Source organism: Natator depressus, chromosome 7 (genome assembly GCF_965152275.1).
Source record: "Natator depressus isolate rNatDep1 chromosome 7, rNatDep2.hap1, whole genome shotgun sequence".
NCBI classification, from domain to species: domain Eukaryota; kingdom Metazoa; phylum Chordata; order Testudines; family Cheloniidae; genus Natator; species Natator depressus.
The window spans coordinates 110,696,809-110,716,846 of record NC_134240.1 but is presented as its reverse complement, the minus strand read 5'-3'; the positions used below and the strand labels follow the sequence as shown (position 1 = coordinate 110,716,846).

The 20,038-nt window shown below is 38.7% G+C and overlaps 1 protein-coding gene across 1 annotated transcript in view; it reads left to right on the top strand.

The window, feature by feature from the left end:
• The window catches only part of ATRNL1 (attractin like 1), a 990,764-nt gene that overhangs the window by 492,070 nt on the left and 478,656 nt on the right, over window positions 1–20,038 (top strand). Inside the window, exons 23-25 of the mRNA XM_074959279.1 lie at window positions 4,728–4,822; window positions 7,030–7,108; window positions 8,463–8,620. Of these exons, the coding sequence (XP_074815380.1) occupies window positions 4,728–4,822; window positions 7,030–7,108; window positions 8,463–8,620 (332 nt within the window). The remainder of the gene's footprint in view (window positions 1–4,727; window positions 4,823–7,029; window positions 7,109–8,462; window positions 8,621–20,038) is intronic.

Sequence of the window (20,038 nt, the reverse complement as noted above, 5' to 3'; positions counted from 1 at the left end):
ATAGATGTGATGAGCAATCTGATTATTAGTTCATGCTCCTTTTTTATAAATGTGGAGAGGATTTAGCCAAGTAACAGCATTGTTTGTTCAGCTGGGCTGTGATATCTAGAAGCCAACTTATTCATCCTAAAGTTTACCAGTCCTTGGAAATAACCATTGTTTGAATGAGATGCAGGCCAGTCAGATAAAGCAGTGTAAGAGTGCCTTTTAGTTGGTGTTGAACTACAGGTGGTAGAGTGGTGGTGACTGTATATGCTGTTCGAGTGCTTTACTGTCAGCATTTTCACTCTTTTCCCCATGCTGCAGAAAGTTATACTGGAAGATTCTTACCTTCCATATAATTGGGATCAATGCAGGTTTTTTCCCTAATTAAAGTAATTTGTTCTTGTGATCATGTCTCTTATAAACACAAAAAAGGCTCATGAAAAGTAAAGGTTACGATTGCTGAAATCATAATTGGTTTGATACATACTTGCAACAGAAACAAAAGTATATGGAGCCAGATCCTCAGCTCGGATAAATTACTTGATATAAGTACATATTAATTCTCATCTCAAGGAATCAATGTCGATAAATATTGTATGTAATTTAAATTAATGTAATTTCTCTTTGTTTAAAGTACTTCATACAACAGGTCTGAATCCCATAATATGACTAGGAGTACTTGTGGCACCTTAGAGACTAACAAATTTATTTGAGCATAAGCTTTTGTGGGCTAAAACCCACTTCATCGCATTCATGCAGTGGAAAATACAGTAGGAAGATATATATATATACACAGAGAACATGAAAAAATGGGTGTTGCCATACACACTATAACGAGAGTGATCAATTAAGGTGAGTTATTATCAGCAGGAGAAAAAAACCTTTTGTAGTGATAATCAGGATGGCCCATTTCCAACAGTGGACAAGAAGGTGTGAGTAACAGTAGTCGGGGGGAATAAGCATGGGGAAATAGTTTTACTTTGTGTAATGACCCATCCACTCCCAGTCTTTAGTCAAGCGTAATTTAATGGTGTCCAGTTTGCAAATTAATTCCAATTCAGCAGTCTCTTGTTGGACAAATAAATAAATAAATGAATAAAGACTGGGAGTGGATGTGTGATTACACAAAGTAAAACTATTTCCCCTTGTTTATTTCCCCCCCTACTGGTTCTCACACGTTCTCAACTGCTGGAAATGGCCCACCTTGATTATCACTACCCTAAAACTAAAAGTTTCCCCCCGCTCTCCTGCTGGTAATAGCTCACCTTACCAGATCACTCTTGTTACAGTGTGTATGGTAACACCCATTGTTTCATGTTCTCTGTGTATATAAAATCTCCCCACTTTATTTTCCACTGGATGCATCCGATGAAGTGAGCTGTAGCTCACAAAAGCTTATGCTCAGATAAATTTGTTAGTCTCTAAGGTGCCACAAGTACTCCTTTTCTTTTTTCGTTGGAGTCTGTTTTTGAAGTTTTGTTGTAATATTGCGACTTTTAGGTCTGTAATCGAGTGACCAGGGAGATTGAAGTGTTCTCCAACTGGTTTTTGAATGTTACAATTCTTATCATCTGATTTGTGTCCATTTATTCTTTTATGTAGAGACTGTCCGGTTTGGCCAATGTACATGGCAGAGGGGCATTGCTGGCACATGATGGCATATATCACATTGGTAGATGTGCAGGTGAATGAGCCCCTGATAGTGTGGCTGATAGTGTGACTCCAATGAGAGGCTGCTGAATTGGAATTAATTTGCAAACTGGACACCGTTAAATTAGGCTTGAATAAAGACTGGGAGTGGATAGGTCATTACACAAAGTAAACTATTTCCCATGCTTATTCCACCTCCCCCCCCCACTGTTACTCAACCTTCTTGTCAGCTGTTGGAAATGGGCCATCCTGATTATCACAACAAAAGGTTTTTTTCTCCTGATAATAACTCACCTTAATTGATCACTCTCATTAGTGTGTATGGCAACACCCATTTTTTCATGTTCTCTGTGCGTGTGTGTATAGTGTGTATATATGTATATATATATCTTCCTATTGTATTTTCCACTGCATGCATCCAATGAAGTGGGTTTTAGCCCATGAAAGCTTATGCTCAAATAAATTTGTTAGTCTCTAAGGTGCCACAAGTACTCCTCATTCTTTTTGCTGATGCAGACTAACACGGCTACCACTCTGAAACCTGTCATAATATGATTGGAACTCGTACCCATGGTGAACGCTGTTTTGCTTGGAATCATTCTTTTAGAGTATAAATGTGTTACTGAGCAGCATGGCAGTTGGTTCACACTCTGATACTCTGAATATGCCAGCATTTTTATGGCTGATTTAGAACAACGCTTCCTCAGCTCTTGTCCTCTTAAGCCCTATTCTGCTTGTGCTACATTGATGACATCTGCATCATCTGGACCCATAGGAAGGAGGACCTTGAGGAATTCCACCAAGATTTCAACAATTTCCACCCTACCATCAACCTCAGCCTGGATCAGTCCACAAAAGAGGTCCACTTCCTAGACACTACAGTGCTAATAAGCGACGGTCACACAAACACCACCCTAATACCGGAAACCGACTGACCGCTATACTTACCTACATGCCTCCAGCTTCCATCCAGGACACACCACATGATCCATTGTCTACAGCCAAGCTCTAAGATGCAACCGCATTTCCTCCGATCCCTCAGACAGAGACAAACACCTACAGAATCTCAATCAAGCATTCTTAAAACTGCAATACCCACCTGCTGAAGTGAAGAAACAGATTGACAGAGCCAGAAGGGTACCGAGAAGTCACTTACTACAAGACAGGCCCAACAAAGAAAGTAACAGAACGCCACTAGCCGTCTCCTACAGCCCCCAACTAAAACCTCTCCTGTGCATCATCAAGGATCTACAACCTATCCTGAAGGACGATCCCTCACTCTCACAGACCTTGGGAGACAGGCCAGTCCTCGCTTACAGACAGCCCCCCAACCTGAAGCAAATACTCGCCAGCAACTACACACCACACAACAAAAAAACCAACCCAGGAACCAAACCCTGCAACAACCCCCGGTTCCACCTATGTCCACATATCTATTCAAGAGACACCAACATAGGACCTAACCACATCAGCCACACCGTCAAGGGCTCATTCACCTGCACATCTACCAATGTGATATATGCCATTATGTGCCAGCAATGCGCCTCTGCCATGTACATTGGCCAAACCAGACAGTCTCTACACAAAAGAATAAATAGGCACAAATCTGACATCAGGAATTACAACATTCAAAAACCAGTAGGAGAACACTTCAATCTCTTTGGTCACTCAATAACAGAACGAAAAGTGGCAATTCTTCAACAAAAAAACTTCAAAAACAGACTCTAATGTAAAGCTGCGGAACTGGAATTAATTTGCAAACCGGATACCATTAGATTAGGCCTGAATAGAGACTGGGAGTGGTTGGGTCATTACAAACCCTAAACTTAATTTTCCCAATATTAATTTCTCCCTACTGTTACTCACACCTTCTTGTCAACTGTCTGTAATGGGCCACTCTCTTACTACTTCAAAAGTTATTTTTCCTCCCTTGGTATCCTGCTGTTAATTGATTTCTCATTAGCCTGACCACACACTTGGTAAAGCAACCCCCATCCATTCATGTATTTATACCTGCTCCTATATTTTCAGTCCATGCATCTGATGAAGTGGGTTCTAACCCATGAAAGCTTATGCCCAAATAAATTTGTTATTCTCTAAGGTGCCACAAGGACTCCTAGTTAGTTTTGTTCAGAGGGGCATAGGTTTTATATATGTAAGATGAGGCTCTGTAGGCATTAGTGGCTAACAGAATTTCATGATTAGAGGACACCAAAAATCATTGTTGGGTATTGTTGCCTGAAAGTGGTATAAAAAGGAAGTACTAAACAACCTCCATTCCCTTTCTTTCCTTTGGTAGGATGAGACCCGGTGGTAAAATGTACTGTTGATATGAAGGATATTATAGAGGAAATCTTCATTGAAATAAATGACCAAACTCCCGTTTGTTTCAATGGAGCCAAGATTTCACCATAAAACTGCAGCAGTTCTGCAATGGGTATACTGGTATGGTGGACTATTGGTGTTAAAATTCCAATGTACCACTTTATTTTTAGCAGTGTAACTACAGCACCATATCTGTGTGTGCCTTTACTGTAGAGACAGTTCTTTTATTTTTCGGTACTGTGAAGCTTAGTAATTGTAACATCTATATAATTCAGTTGTAGAATATTGTAAAATCCATGCAAGTATTACAATAAACCTAAAACATTTAAGTGCATTTTTAACAAAAATTTAAACCATTTTTCAGTGTAAAAATCTGGAAACTGACAATGCTCCTACTATATTTTAAAGGACCTTTTGAAAAAAGTACTAATTCAGGAGGCATGACTATCTTGGTAATAGTACAATTTACAATTCAGTGAAGAATAACTCTTGAATCTTTATGCTAATTCTTATTTCTCAATTTTTGCTTGAGTTCATACTATTTTGCTTGAGTTCATACTTTCTGACTGCACCGACAGATTGTTTGGTGACAAATACATAAACATTGACGTGCCAAATGACTTTCTGACCTTTACCGTTCTCCATATATTTGAAGTAAAAGTAATAGTAAATGTTCAGGTACGACAGGAAGTTTTTAATATTTTTTAAAAATATATGTGCACCAGAATCCTACTTGGCAGTTTTTTTACAATCTGTTTTGCCCACAGACAGCCTTTTGATTGACTACCAGTTTACCTTCAGCTTACTACAAGAAGATGATCGCCACTTCACTGCCATAAACTTTATAGCAAACCCTGAACAGGTGAGAGATGTAATTAATCAACCCTAATGTAATTTTCTTCCAACCAAGGATATCAACTTTTCCATTGGATTTGATGGTGATTTTAGCTCTGCCAAGCACCTGTCAGGTATCTAGGGATAATCCAAAACTTGTTGACATCACTAGACTGACTTTGACTTCTATGCAAGACCCATCTTTAAGCTTCTTTAACTTTCTGAAAAGTAGGTGTACTTGAGATAAATATCTCTAAATTCAGTCTCCATATTTTTGATATTGCAGCTTTCTGAAACACTCATATAACTTGTGAAATTATATTTCTGTCATTTTAGAGGAGCAATCGAAACAAATAGGTTTGCATAGTTGTTCTCTGTTGTCCTCTTGCAACCTCACTGCAACACAGGCATAGCACATGGTCTGATCAGCCACTCCAAAACATGGCAAATGTGTACCAGCCTTGGGCTGTTTAGGACATTGCTTTTAGCCAGTTTTCTGGTTACAGGCTTACGTTGTTGTTGCAAAATACACAGTCTTGGCTGACTAAGCCAGACTTTTTTTAGAAAAAGAGAGCTAGGAAGAGAAGAAATAAGGTAGGGAAGGAAATGAGCACACAAAGGGTGCATGGGAAAGCTGGGGGGGGGGGGGGGAAGCTGTGACAAAGCCTCACATCCCAGGTGGTATTTGGGATGCTTCTGGAACTGGTTGAGGTGGTTTTGGCATCTGGTGACTCCCTCTGGCCTGATCTGGTCAGGATATTTCTCAGAATTAGGATGAAGAAGGTCAGGGGTTCTAGGAGATAGGGAAAGAGAGTGGCAGATATTTTGGGGAAGATTGTACCAGTAGCTAATTTTTTGTTGCAAAATACCCATCCCTAGATTTGTATAAAATTGAGTTATATTTTAATGTGTGTGCCCTCATGACCTAAAACGGAGAATTTCAGCAGAGGATAATTATGATGGTGCAGCACATAGATTATATGTTAAGAAGGTTTTGTGTTTAAGATGTCTCATCTCATTTGCCACTTAGGGCTCATCTACACTGCCCTACAGTTCAGAATACTTGAGTGTGAATAGAAGTGTGCACCCAGGTGCTGAGCTGTAACTCTCCCATGTAAATACTGTGGGTGTAAACTAAAAGGTTCCTACTTTGCATTAATGCAGTCCTGCTTGAAGAGGACTACACTACAAACCTTTTAGTTTGTGCCCACAGCATCCACATGGGGGAGTTACAGCACAGCTCTTTGGTGTGCACTGCTATTCACACCCCTGTAGCCCAAACTACAGGGCAGTGTAGACATAGCTTCTCTGTAGTACTGGGGACATATTTTCCTACTGTTTTCCTATTTCTCAGGATTTTCAGTCTCACTTTATGATGATGGGAAAGTGACACAAAAATAACCCTAAATAAATAAATAATAAAAACTGTGTAAAGGGCAGCAGAGACTGTTCAGAAATTTTCTGAGTCAAAACAAAATTTCAAAGTGAATGAGCGAATGGCCCTAATGCCCTATGGGCATCAATCTCGGCTAGAGATTGAGGCCCCGCCAGGCTGTGAGCCTGTAGTTACAGTGAAGCTTGTATGTTTGACTCTGATTTAAAAGAACTGGATGTACACATTTTGGGTGGTTGTATATTGGAAATGAAATGAAGTTTATGGTGGACCTGATATTCTGTGAATGTGTTTTGGTGTTAGTTTACTTTAAAGGGTGATTTCCTTGATTTCTGGTGATTATATTCCCAGGAAATTAATCTGAGCAATTTTATCTCAATGTTAGTTGACTGTGAGAGTCAGAAAATATTTTCTAAAAGTGAAGGTTACTACAGTATATATAGTCTACCAAAGAAAGTGGTGGAAACCCACTAACTGGGATCATTTAAGTATAGACTGGATTAAATATGTTAGAATATCCTTTACTGAACAAATTTTTATTAGCAGGACAAGTAATTTTTATGAATATTTTTATTCATATATAGGCTGAGTTTTTTAGTTTTCAAAACAGTGTTTCTTGATTTAGATCATTGGTGAAAGTTGTATCTCAGGGTCATGTCCTGCCAATGGTAGTTTTGCTCTTGACTTCACTGGGCCCAATGTTTGCAGTCTATAGTAGATATGTGAAAAAGGGGGAGAATTAATACGTTTAATTATGTACAATAGAGGTACATTCAGTGCATTAGGCAGTACGTTTCTGTTATATTTTGTTAATTTTAATGTTACCTTTTCTTTATATCTAGTCAAACAAAAATTTGGATATATCAATTAATGCATCAAACAACTTCAACCTCAATATTACATGGTCTATTGGTTCTACAGGTAAGGAAGCATTTTGGCATGATGTCTTTGTCCTGTATGTCTCAAGAACTGTTCGTTTAAGCTATTTAATATTTAATGTCCTCTTTGTTGCTAATTTCAGTAATAAAATTTTATAAAATGTATTATTTTGCTATTATCATTATGCTAGTATTAGTAATACTTAAAATTCATATAATAATTTGTAATCTGAACAAAGCTTCATTAATATGTTAACTTTCTCTTCTATTCAATTAAAATTTCTTTGGTAGCAAAAGCTTGTACTCTATTTAATTTTTTTAAATGGCAGTGTTATGAAATGCTGTGATTTTAATTAAGATAAATTACTTCCTAAACTACTGGGGAGACTGAGATTTTAATTTCGTTGTTTCAGTGTTCAAGCTAAAAATTTAATTATTAACCTTAACATTGATATCAAACAATAAAATTCATCTGTGAATGCTGATAAAAGGAGCTGCTTATCTGGTTTTTTTTCCCAACTTTGAAATCCATTATGCCTTTTGCTTTAATAAAGAGGAAGAAAAGCTTTATTTAGGAAGTTTCCATGAATTGGTTCTGTTGACTTTCTGAAAATATATCCAAGGAGAAGCACAATGCTTACAACTTAAAATGTACATTTTAAAAAAAAGAATAAAACTAGGCCTTTAAAGATGGTTTAAGAACTTACATATTCTCGAGAATTTTTGCACTTAGTTGCATCTAACAGTGTTTTATGGGAGGTCTTGAAAGCTTTGTTTTAACATATCCTTGCTAGCAAATTCTATTTTTTTCCATGATCATCTTTTTTACTTCACTGAGTCAGCAATGCCCTGATCAAACAGAATTGGTGAGAAGCCTTATGGTTTACAATAAATGATATATGGTTATCTGGTTTATTATTCATGTTTCTAAGAGCAGTTGAAACACTATAGCAATATTTTAAAATGTAGACAAATTCACTTTCCACACTTTAGTAACCTATGAATTTTTATTGAAATGGGATGTAAATTACTAGAGGAAACCGTATTAGCTGTGTAGTTAGCTGGGATAAGCTTGCTATAAAACTCATATCCAAGTACATCTTCCATCAATTTTATGAATCATTCATAATCTTTTGAAATTGGCATGGGCGTATGAGTGAATTTTCTACGTGTGTGTATACATGTGTGTCACATACTTGTATGTTTAATGTATAATATATAATAAACAGAAAAAAATGATAAAAGAATGTTAAGGTTGCAATGTCAAGCACTCTGAAGCTTGACATTGTTAAATTGACAAAATAAATAAAAGAACTTGACAAAGTTAAATTGTAGTTGCCTGAGCAAACTTACTTTGGCCCCTTTTATGATAATTTAATATTTCTTTGTATTTTTAGCAGGAACAATATCTGGAGAAGAGATTCCTGTTGTTTCCAAGACTAATATCAAGGAATTTACAGATAGCTTTTCTTGTGAAAAATTCAGCTTTCGGAGTAACCCAAACATCACTTTCTATGTGTATGTCAGCAATTTTTCCTGGCCAATCAAAATACAGGTTAGTTGTAAATATTAAGCCATTTACTACTCCAGGTGATTATGAGAGGTTTTGTTTTGTTACTTAAATGAATATTTCCATTGCTACTGAGACTGCAGAAATGATTCTTATGTAGATAATATATTCTCCAGAGTATGATTTGTTGTATATATTTAGTCTTTCTGCAAACTGGAGTACCTCCAAGTGACTAATGACTTACTCCTGTTTATTTATGTTCCATTAATTATGACATTTGTATTGAGGGCTATTTTGTTTACAAATGTTTGTTCAAAATGAATGAGATTTTTACTCCTCAGTTGTACCCTCAAGGTAAAAATTAGTGCATAACAATAATATATGTTCTGATTAGGTTTTTGTAAACCATTAGCTTTCTTACTAATTGAATTTTAATTGGTTAAAGGTTTAATGTGTGTGCTGTACTATAGTGTGACAGCTTGTATACAGCCTTGTTGTAGCTGTGCTGGTCTCAGAATATTAGCGAGACAAGGTGGGTGAGGTAGTATCTTTTAATGGACAAACTTCTGTTGGTGAGAGAGACATATAACATTTGGTAGAGGTGTATTCAGTTAGAATTCATTTTCTCTTTTGGGACTTAAGCCAGCGAGGTGTTTAATACCCTGAATTTCTAGTGATATCAGTAGGAATTGATGGCACTGAGTATCTCTCACGATTTGTTCCTCTGTAAGGTGTAGGATTCTTCCGTAGTTGTTATACTATTTTGTGTTGTTTTGCTAGAAACTTCAGGAAATGCTGACATGGTCATATCAAGCATGGCCATCACTTGACTTATGAATGAATGTAGGGTCTTGCCCAGTGAGCGAGACCCTATTTTTAAGTACCACTGCAGACTGATAACATGTTAGAATTCCCCCCTCCCCATGCATTAACAACCAAGAGTCTGCGCAAACCACCGTAGCTCAGGATGCTCTCACAGAGAATAAGTCACCCTGAAACTCTCTCTCCTTCTCTGAGTGCTTGTCCATATATTTTCCACTCTTGGAGCGCGTGTGCCCCATGTACCCAAGCTTTTTTTTTGTGGCGGGGGAGGGCAGCAGTGTTTGTTGAAGCTGCACTTGTGCCCTAGGTGTCAGTCTGTCTCTCTTGCTCGCTGTGCGACTAACCCTTTGTACTATAAATAGTTGTTGAGATGTTTAGTGTTGGTGAGTCATAGTTTAGTCTTTCATTCCCTTTATTATAAAAAACAAAAAACAATAGTTTCTTAATGTCTCTATTGTGACTTTCCCAGTAACATGTCCAGCCCTTATGTCAGAGCCAAAGTCTCCTGGATTTAAAATCTGCCCGTTGTGTGATGCAGTGATGTTGCTTAATGTTGGTAATGCAAGGTTCCTATTCCTCTTGGAAGGAAGGAACACTATTCTGCTGAGGGGCAGACTTAGGTCACCCTCTCCAGGTCTAGCAAGAAAAGGCAGAGATCCCCTCATCCTGCCTCTCTTATAGAGGGCTTAAGGCCTAAAATGGGCCTGTCCGGCGTCTTCTCAGGCACTGGTCATTGTGCCTCTGAACTAGTTGAGTCAACCTTCAGGTGTCACCCAGTACTGATCCCTCAACACCAAGCCTCTTGACACTGGCAACTTCAGTATCCACCATTCCTGTACGGATGGCTTGTATCTACCTGTGCACAGCACTCCCTTTCTTGTTTGCGAAAACTTTCACAGTTATGAGTAACCTTAGTGTCCCGGGGCTGGCTAAATCACCTCTACTTTCATCTGTGGCAAAGATACCATCCTCCCTACTAGCCGCTGCCCCAGTACAGTGCTGAGCACCTTAGCAGGACTAGCCACACTGTAAACTGAAATTTATGTGGGACTCCAATTACGACTTCTCTGCTTCTGGAATTGGAATATGCTTTAGAGTATTGACTACACTCACAGTTTGTTCAAGAGACCAAATAACCAAACATAGCCAAATTTATTGTCTAAAGACAAAGCAGTATACTACAAAAAGCAGACTTACATACCTGCCTTCTGGAAAGTAAATTCTCTTAGTGTGTTTACCTTTTATGGAAGGTGTGCTTCAAAGATATGCATTTCAGCTACTAATATTTCTGGCATGATTTTACAAGTAATAAAACTCTTTACACATCACTTAAAGTTTAATACACTTGTTTGTGCCAGCTTTGTCCTTGGTACCTCCCCATATTTTTTCCATATCTCATTTTGAATACTACATTCCAAGTGTTGATGTGCCATGAAAGTACTCCCTACCTGTACTCAGTGCGAAGTATTTATCAGTCTTTGCTTTGACAAGTTTCCTATTTTCTAATGTCACAGCTGACTTCAGCATTGCAAAGTGTGAAACTGCAGAAAAACCTGAGAGTCTCTGGATTAAGTTTAGAAGTGTGAGCAACAAGGATGATGTCATGGTGTGAGTCTGCTATAGACCACCAGACCAGGGGGAGGAGGTGGATGAGGCTTTCTTCAGGCAACTAACAGAAGTTACTAGATCACCTGGTTCTCATGGGGGACTTCAATCACCACGATATCTGCTGGGAGAGCAATACAGCAGTGCATAGACAATCCAGGAAGTTTTTGGAAAGGGTAGGGGACAATTTCCTGGTGCAAATGCTGGAGGAACCAACTGGGGCAGAGCTCTTCTTGACCTGCTGCTCACAAACTGGGAAGAATTAGTAGGGGAAGCAAAAGATGGGAACCTGGGAGGCAGTGACCATGAAATGGTCAAGTTCAGGATCCTGACACAAGGAAGAAAGGAGAGCAGCAGAATACGGACTTCAGAAAAGCAGACTTTAACTCTCTCAGAGAACAGATGGGCAGGATCCCCTGGGAGAATAACATGAGTGGGAAAGGAGTCCAGGACAGCTGGCTGTATTTTAAAGAATCCTTATTGAGGTTACAGGGACAAACCATCCTGATGTGTAGAAAGAAGAGTAAATATGGCAGGCGACCAGCTTGGCATAACAATGAAATCCTTGCTGATCTTAAACACAAAAAAGAAGCTTACAAGAAGTGGAAGATTGGACAAATGACCAGGGAGGAGTATAAAAATATTGCTCAGGCATGCAGGAGTGAAATCAGGAAGGCCAAATCAGACTTGGAGTTGCAGCGAGCAAGGGTTGTTAAGAGTAACAAGAAGGGTTTCTACAAGTATGTTAGCAACAAGAAAAAGGTCAAGGAAAGTGAGGCCCCTTACTGAATGGGAGAGGCAACCTAGTGACAGAGGATGTGGGAAAAGTTAATGTACTCAATGCTTTTTTTGCCTTCGTCTTCACGAACAACGTCAGCTCCCAGACTACTGCACTGGGCAGCACAGTATGGGGAGGAGGTGACCAGCCCTCTGTGGAGAAAGAAGTGGTTGAGGACTATTTAGAAAAGCTGGACGAGCACAAGTCCATGGGGCCGGATGCGTTGCATCCGAGAGTGCTAAAGGAGTTGGTGGATGTGATTGCAGAGCCGTTGGCCATTATCTTTAAAAATGCATGGTGATTGGGGGAGGTCCCGGATGACTGGAAAAAGGCTAATGTAGTGCCCATCTTTAAAAAATGGAAGGAAGAGGATCTGAGGAACTACAGGCCAGTCAGCCTCACCTCAGTCCCTGGAAAAATCATGGAGCAGGTCTTCAAGGAATCAACTTTGAAGCACTTAGAGGAGAGGAAAATAATCAGGAACAGTCAACATGGATTCACCAAGGGCAAGTCAGGCCTGACTAACCTAATTGCCTTGCCTTTGATGAGATAACTGGCTCTGTGGATGAGGGGAAAGCAGCGGGGGTGCTATTCTTTGACTTTAGCAAAGCTTTTGATAAGTCTCCACAGTATTCTTGCCAGCAAGTTAAAGAAGTATGGCCTGGAAGAATGGACTATAAGGTGGATAGAAAGCTGGTTAGATCATCGGGCTCAACAGGTAGTGATTAATGGCTCCATGTCTAGTTGGAAGCCGGTATGAAGCGGTATCATTCACTGCCTGCAATGTAACAAAAATATATGTAACCCAGAACAAATGTTCATAAAACACTGGTCCGGTTGTCCATTCAGTGAGTCCATTCCTCCTTTATTCTTAAGGGCAGGCAGTAACTTAGATCCCTGAGAGCAACTAATCAGAAGGCAGCAATCTACCCTGTCAGAATTACCTGCACTTCTCCACATCCATTGTGGAAGCAATTAGGGACACCAGCTGGACCTGTGCCTCAAGAGCTAGAGTTCCCCCCATCAGGGACCCATAATGAATGCCAGCATTGTGGTGGCAGTCCCAATTCCAAAGGATTATGTGCTGCCATGTATATCATAATGCCAACATGGGCCAAGTCGTGTGGTCTCCATCCTGTGACCCCATACTCAATCTGATCATCATTTGAGGATAAAAACACCAATTACCCAGTGACCAGTGTTTAGCTGGAAGGGTCTTGGACTGAGTCCAGGAATAGTCCATTCAGATGCAAGTACTCAGGAAAAAGCCAGAATAAAGGCTTCACTGAACAACAGACCTTCCTACCAGCTATCAGCACACTCCCTAAAGTAAATAAAAGGGTCCCAAGTATATGGGCTGTATTTGGCGGGGCAGTGCTCCCCAGCTGGCAAAGTGCTACACTTCATAATGAAAATGTTATCTGAGGTCATCATTATTAGATCCCCCTTTCCTGTGTGAAAATCCTTCCTAAAGGAACTGTATGTAATTTTGAAATATGCTTAGTTATTAATTATTTTCTAAGAAAAGCAGCCCTCTCAGTTATGTTTCCACAACAGTATTTCATTGAGCAATTACTCTTACAGTGAAGTTAGACATGCTGTTAAAATGAAGTTAGAATGCTCCAGTGTATTGTAAAGAATTAATATAATCATTCAAAGGAAACTTGTTGAAAGTTTTACTGGTATGTTATTTGGTTCTTTTCCTGTATTAATGCTTCGAAGTTGAAAAAAAATCTTGGCATCCTGTATTAGTTTCAAAAACAGCAAAAAGGAATTAATCTAGTTATAGATTTGTTTTGTATTTTATTTGCGTGTAGTAGAGGGAACTAAGGATGTTGCAGAGTGCTTTAAACACTCAGGACTACTTCACATCACAGATTTCTGTGGTGTTATGTTTTAAAAAGAGAGAAAATCAGCACTCTTTTGATGACACTGGTTCCTGTTTCAGAGCTCAGAAGGTTTTATTTCCCATGTTAATAGACTGAACCTTGCAACTGAAGAAGCAGCTTAATAAAAGTCAAGAAGCACATTTGTCCTCATAAAAAAAAATTTACTCGGTGTAGCATATTTAATTATTTTAGCATTCTTTGTTTTGGAGTTAATTTTAAATATTTAACTTTCTTGACTGACAAATACTGATGTAAAAGCTCTGAGGAATAGAAGTTATCAGTAACTGTCATGAGGAGTTAAAACAGTCTTTTGTTCATGATGTACCACAAATTCAATTACTTAATTAAAATGAAAACATAAGCCTTTGTATTGTAAATCTTTTTAGAATTTTGCAAAGGTCATTGGATGGAATTTTCACTTGCAAATGTGTGTATATATATATAAATATACCAGTGCCTGTAGAGAACCTTTTCCCAGCAATGGTTGCATACATCAATTTGATAACTGTGATTTACAGCAAAAGGTTCAATTTCTAAGTACCTTACTGGTTTTCAGAGAAGCTGCCTAATAAATGCATATGGCTGTGTGTGAAGTCGTTATAATTCTTGAAATAACAAGTGGGTATCGATAATATAATTGTAAGACACATTAGCTTCCAAAAATGTCTTGATTTTTATATTGACTGTAAGGAAGTATCAATCTTCTAATAATATTAGAAGTGGGATGCAAACAAAATTTACGAAATTCCATAACCAGGCTGATAGACATTTTGCACCCATTTCTGCAAAGAGATGAAGACTTCCTTTGAGCAGCTGGATACTCTCAAATCTCATTGAAGTCAATGGGTTTTGAGGCAACCAACACATTGCAGGATCCTGTCCTTTGTAGGACTAAATCTATTGTCAAAAAAAGGCTCAGTGACATGGGATAAGAATGAATTTTCAACCTTTAAATACGACTTTCAATATCCATGGAAAACTGTTGTTTGAGGTCACAATTTTAAAGCCACTTAAATGTAATGTAAATGATTATTGCCATTTGTTTTATTGTTATGATGTCCAAAAGTGTTGTGGCCCCCTGAAGAACAAATAAGTCATCATTTGTGCCACAAGGAACTTAAAAATTAATTTTAAGTGTGTCATGAATGAGAATAAAAACCAGGTGGGGGAAGGAAGTGGGGTTAAGTAAGCATAGGGGTTACAATAATAAAATTACAAAATTATTCATTTATGTTGTGCACACATCTTGATGATTCCACTGAATTATCAGCTAATTCCCTTCTTGCAGTTGGCATACTAAAAACATTTGGCTTGTTTTAAACAAACAAAAAGCAAAAATCCAGAAATTCATATATTTTATGAACATATCATATTTATATCTAGTAAAAATTTATATGGAAACATATTGTAAAGATAGATTAGTTTTTAATTTTTTAAAATTCATAAGTGAACTATGTTCCGGCGAATCTTGCCAATAAACATTGCTAGAAGAAAAAGAACCCTGGGGGATAGACACAATATGATACGTACACTGAAATCAATGGGACTCCAGAACCTGGGTAAGGATTTGCCTGTGTGGAACGCCTTGCAGGACTAGGGCCTTAAATTGCACAACAGTAAATTTTCTACTACATTTCACATTATATATCATTATTGAAAATGTATATTTTATAGATGTGTTATTAAAATAAATCTTTTTAAATTTTGATTAATAGATTAGATTAATATGATTAGTTTAATGGAGATGGAAACTACTGTTTAAATGTTGAGTGTTATCATAATTATGATAATGATTATCTTTTTCTTTCTGATGCATTTAAATATAGTCTGAAACCTGAAACCTAAAATTGGGCAATTTAACTCTTTATAGTAGTAGTAGTCATTTATTTCATTTTAGTTACAATGCCAGTTATGACAGTAACAGATAACGCTGTGTGCTGTTCATATAAAATATTCATGATATGAACATATCCAATATAAAATTTTCAGAAATAACTTTCACATCAATAGCAGATTAAACTTGAGAATATCCAGAAGCATTGCTAGAATTTGATGGCATTATCCAGCTGTTGTCTGATGATTAGATAACACCTTTATTTCTTTGCTATATATAACGATGGTGCTTCTGAAATTTGAGTTAAAATGAATTAGTGCATGGGCACTAACAATGTGGTGTCAACTGCTAAACTGCTCCAGTAAGTGTGTATTTCATTACTGGTGCTCACATGCTTCTCTCTTCGAGTCCCCACTTTCCCCTGCCAGCAGGTTTAATATGGCTATCAAGAATATCTGTAAATTTTGAAAGAGTTGAGACAACTGTTATTTCTCAGTGAGCAAAAGCACTACAAACAGTTTAGTTGATGGTTTAAAAAAGGACCAAAATACCTAATTAAGAGATAATTAGTCTTCAGTGATGCACAGTTTTAATCTCCCTATAAATTGAATGTCCAAGATAAGAACTCCAGTAACTGATGTGCCAATTGTATAGCTTTTTTCTCCAAACAGACCAAGGCACTGTCCATGTGTAGTTGTATTACACAATAGAGAGATGTAGATAACTTATATTTGGAAATACTCTGTCTCTGATGTTTTGTAACCAGATGTTGAGCTTTTCTTCTCTAATTTCCATTTCCCTTATCTAGTTAATTAAGAAAATTGTAGTTATAACATTTAGAATTTAGTAGGAAATATTGCTCAAAGAAAGCTTTTACTTGTTCTGGGCTTCTGTCAATATGGGAAAATAAAGCAATTGCATTTTTTCTACACCATGCAAAGGGGGGAAATAAACTTTTCTGCAGATGACAGTGTGCAGAAGCCTGGTCATACATTAAAAAAAATATAAACCTTTCAAAGATGAAGAGCTTTGTCAGCACAAACTATACATGGCGTGCTGAGCCATGCATGCCCAGGAAGGTCACAGATAGTGGCTCCAATGCAGTCTGAGTTATTTAAAAGTGAGGGTTTGGACTGCAGTGAAGCACAAAAGAAATAAACAGATTTATTCCGTGGAGGAATATTATAGAGCCACTGAGAAGAAAGATAGCTCACTGCCTCCTGTCTATCATTATGTTCAATTCTTGGGCCCTTCAGTTCTCAACAACCAAGCACTAGGCAGTCAGCAGAAGTTACAGAAGTAGCTCTATGTCTGCAGTAACTTTTCTCAGTTGTCATAAGTGTGGTGGGGGAGACTCTGGCATGTGGACTTTGATGATTTCTTAAGAAAAAAAATGCTTTTGAGTAGAAGAGAGGCATTCTCTTTCTTTTTTTCCACTCTGTTCTTGGGACCTAATCTACATCTTTCTTTCTTTTGTGCTGAGAGAGCTGGGCGAACGCCTTATCATCTGATCAGTATTTGTTTTTCTCAAAGGTAGGGGATTAATCTTCCAACTCTACAGCCAATGTGTTCATTTCCATGATAAACTGAGATAATCTGATCGGAATTGGAATCATGTTTTGCTAAGGGGGGGAATGGGAACAGGGACACAGGCAAGGCTCTGTGGCGTCAAAGCTGGGAAGGGGGACACTGAGGAAGGAAATTGGAATCATTGCTTGCTGAAAGTTCACCCCAATAAACATCAAACTGTTTGCACCTTCGGACTTTGGGTATTGCTGCTCTCTGTTCATGCGAAAAGGACCGGGGAATGGGAGGGTGAAGGGATAAGCCCCTCAAACATCTTGATGCCGTGTTTCATATGCATCGCTTCAGACGGGTGAGTGGCAGCCTGTAAGTCTCCCTCCCCAACAGTCTGCACAGCTGCTTAGAGGGGGTATGGTGAACTCTTGTGACGGTAGTTGCGGATTCTGGCAAACCAGGGTAATGGATTTTTTGGATAAATGGGTAAGGAAGAACCAGGGCCCTTACCAGGTGCAGGGGTCAACTTGGGATGAGATTAAAAAGGAAATGGAGGCAGTGTTAGGGGACCCAGAGGGATGGGGGTGGCTGAGGAGCCCACTCTCCTTGGTATATATGGGTAGTGGAAGACAGTCCCTGCCCATGGGAACTGGATGCCTTCCAGGGAAAGGAGGCACTTCAGTCTGTTTGAGAGGTTTGAAGTAAGTGCAGCATTATGGGAAGCTGCCAGTAATCTTTCAAGTTTGGTGCTGGTTCAGCAAGGGCTGCTGAAGGGTTGTAAATTATTTAGGGGTGGTTAAAGACAATTTGGCACAACAGGGTTTAGAGTCAAAAGCAGAGTTAACGGACTGCCTTTAGAGACAGGAGCTGGGATTTGGTCCTGGGGGAGTGGAGGCCAAAAAAAATGTTTCAAAGTGAAAAATGGCAGGGTTTGCAGGAGCAGGTAACGACCCCCACTCTTCTCCCAGAGCCAGGATGAAAACCTGGGGGTAAGGGTTCCCAAGTGTTTCAACCCAGGTAGCCTACTCTTAGCTCAAAGCTAACTATATCCTTTTCTTCTTTTCCTCCTTCTTTCTCTCAGGTTACTTAATTTGCTGCTGGTAGCCTTTTCTTAGGGTGACCAGATGTCCTGATTTTATTGGGACAGTCCCAATTTTGGGGTCTTTTTCTTATATAGGCTCCTATTACCCCTCACCCCCTGTCCCGATTTTTCACACTTGCTGTCTGGTCACCCTACCTGTACTTTAAATTGACCTCACAGGGTTAATTCATTTCTTTCCTCTTCTTCCTGCTCCTCCCCACCCCCTTCCACACTTTTGTTTTTCTGAAGTTTTAACGGAGGGTACTTTGGATACTTATGTGAAATGTTCAGGTTTTTTTGTTTGTTTTTTTTGGACAAAGCATGACCGAGGTCTGCTGTATTCCACTGGAATTTTTTAGAGTAAAAGATCCATGGGCAACTATGGAGACAAATGTTTTACTGCCTTTTTTAACAGTCTCAAGGTAAAGACAGCACAGGATAAGGCAGCTGTGTGGCAATAATTGTACTTGGTGGCTGAGTTGTTACAGGCAAATTGCACTACCTTAACGAACTAAATGTAGGAGTAAGTGATATAAAGAAGTAAGTAAAAAGTTATAAATAGCTTTTGCAGAAATTAATATTGTGGAAATGGTAAAAGGTAATAGTTGTGAAGATGTTAAAGAGTAACAGTTGTGGTGTTACAAGGAGGAAGTTTTTGGTTTGATGATAAAACCCAGTTATATGAATGTAACTGTATGTGCAACTCTGTGCAGTCACATTGGATGGAAGCTTGGTAATTAAATTATAGAAGGGGGTCAGATAGAGCGGCCACTACCACCACTATGTTTTTGTCCCCAGAAGCCTTTACAGCTATTCTGAGGGAAAATGGGCTCTTTCCCCACATAAATGGTCTATAAGGGACTGCTGCAGGCATCAGGGTGGAGAGATAATCTGATCAAAATTATTTGACTATTGGGTAATGTAATCAAAATCACCAGAGGAATGTAAGGGGTTTCTATTGGAACTTAACTTGGCTGCCCCTGCTGTCTCTGGTTGTACAAGATGGGAGTGTAATCGGAGTACAGTTGTGTAAAAAATAATCGCAGTGCAAGGGGTGTTACGCAAAAGAGAATTTTGTGTGTGTGTGTAGATTATGTAAGGTTTTAAAGGACCTAAACGGACATCATAGTTTGTAAAACTCTTGTTTTGTAGGTTTAAAATGAATTGGTTTGGTTCTGCTTTTTGTTTTGTTTATAATGCCACTGAAAATCCATTTGAATCATTCAAAGTGGCAAAACTAACAAACACTTTTTGGCAGACACAGGTAACTAGTGTTGTTTGAGTTTGGTATTTAGCATTTAACCCTTAAGGGTACCTCGCTACTTTATAAAGTTCAAAACCAAAGTTATGGCTGTAGTAAGGGGCAGCCAGAACCAGGAGAATGGAGGGAAATTATGAATTCCTTTTTTTTTTTGTCACAGAAGAAACAGTTAAAATTGATATGGCTAATATAATGTTATGGAGGTTAAACTATGGAAGGAATGTGTATTTTCCCAGGTCGTGTGCAGTATATATTGGAGAATGGGTAAAAGAAATGCAGACAAAACCTGGTACTTAATTAAAATCCTATAGGGCTCCAAAAGAAGCCACAATAGGTTGTGCTTTCTTTTTCAGATCTCTGTGTGTCTTTTGGAGCAGGAGATGAAAGTGAAAAGTAATCAGAACTAAGCACGCAAAATCTGCAGGGGCAGCTTGTTGCAACTGCCAGCAACTAGACACATTAAGATCTTGACCCTGTCCAAGGAGAAAAGGCAGTGTTTTGGTGGTGGCTTGGATGTTGGACCATACTGCAGTGGTCAGGACTCTCGGTGTTGCTGTGGATTATTATAGCGGCTGGTGTATTGTTAAGTATACTTGTGTTACGTTGCATATGGAGATAACCTATAAGTAATGTAGTAAGCTCTCCCCCCCCACCCCCCGGTGTACTAGACAACCC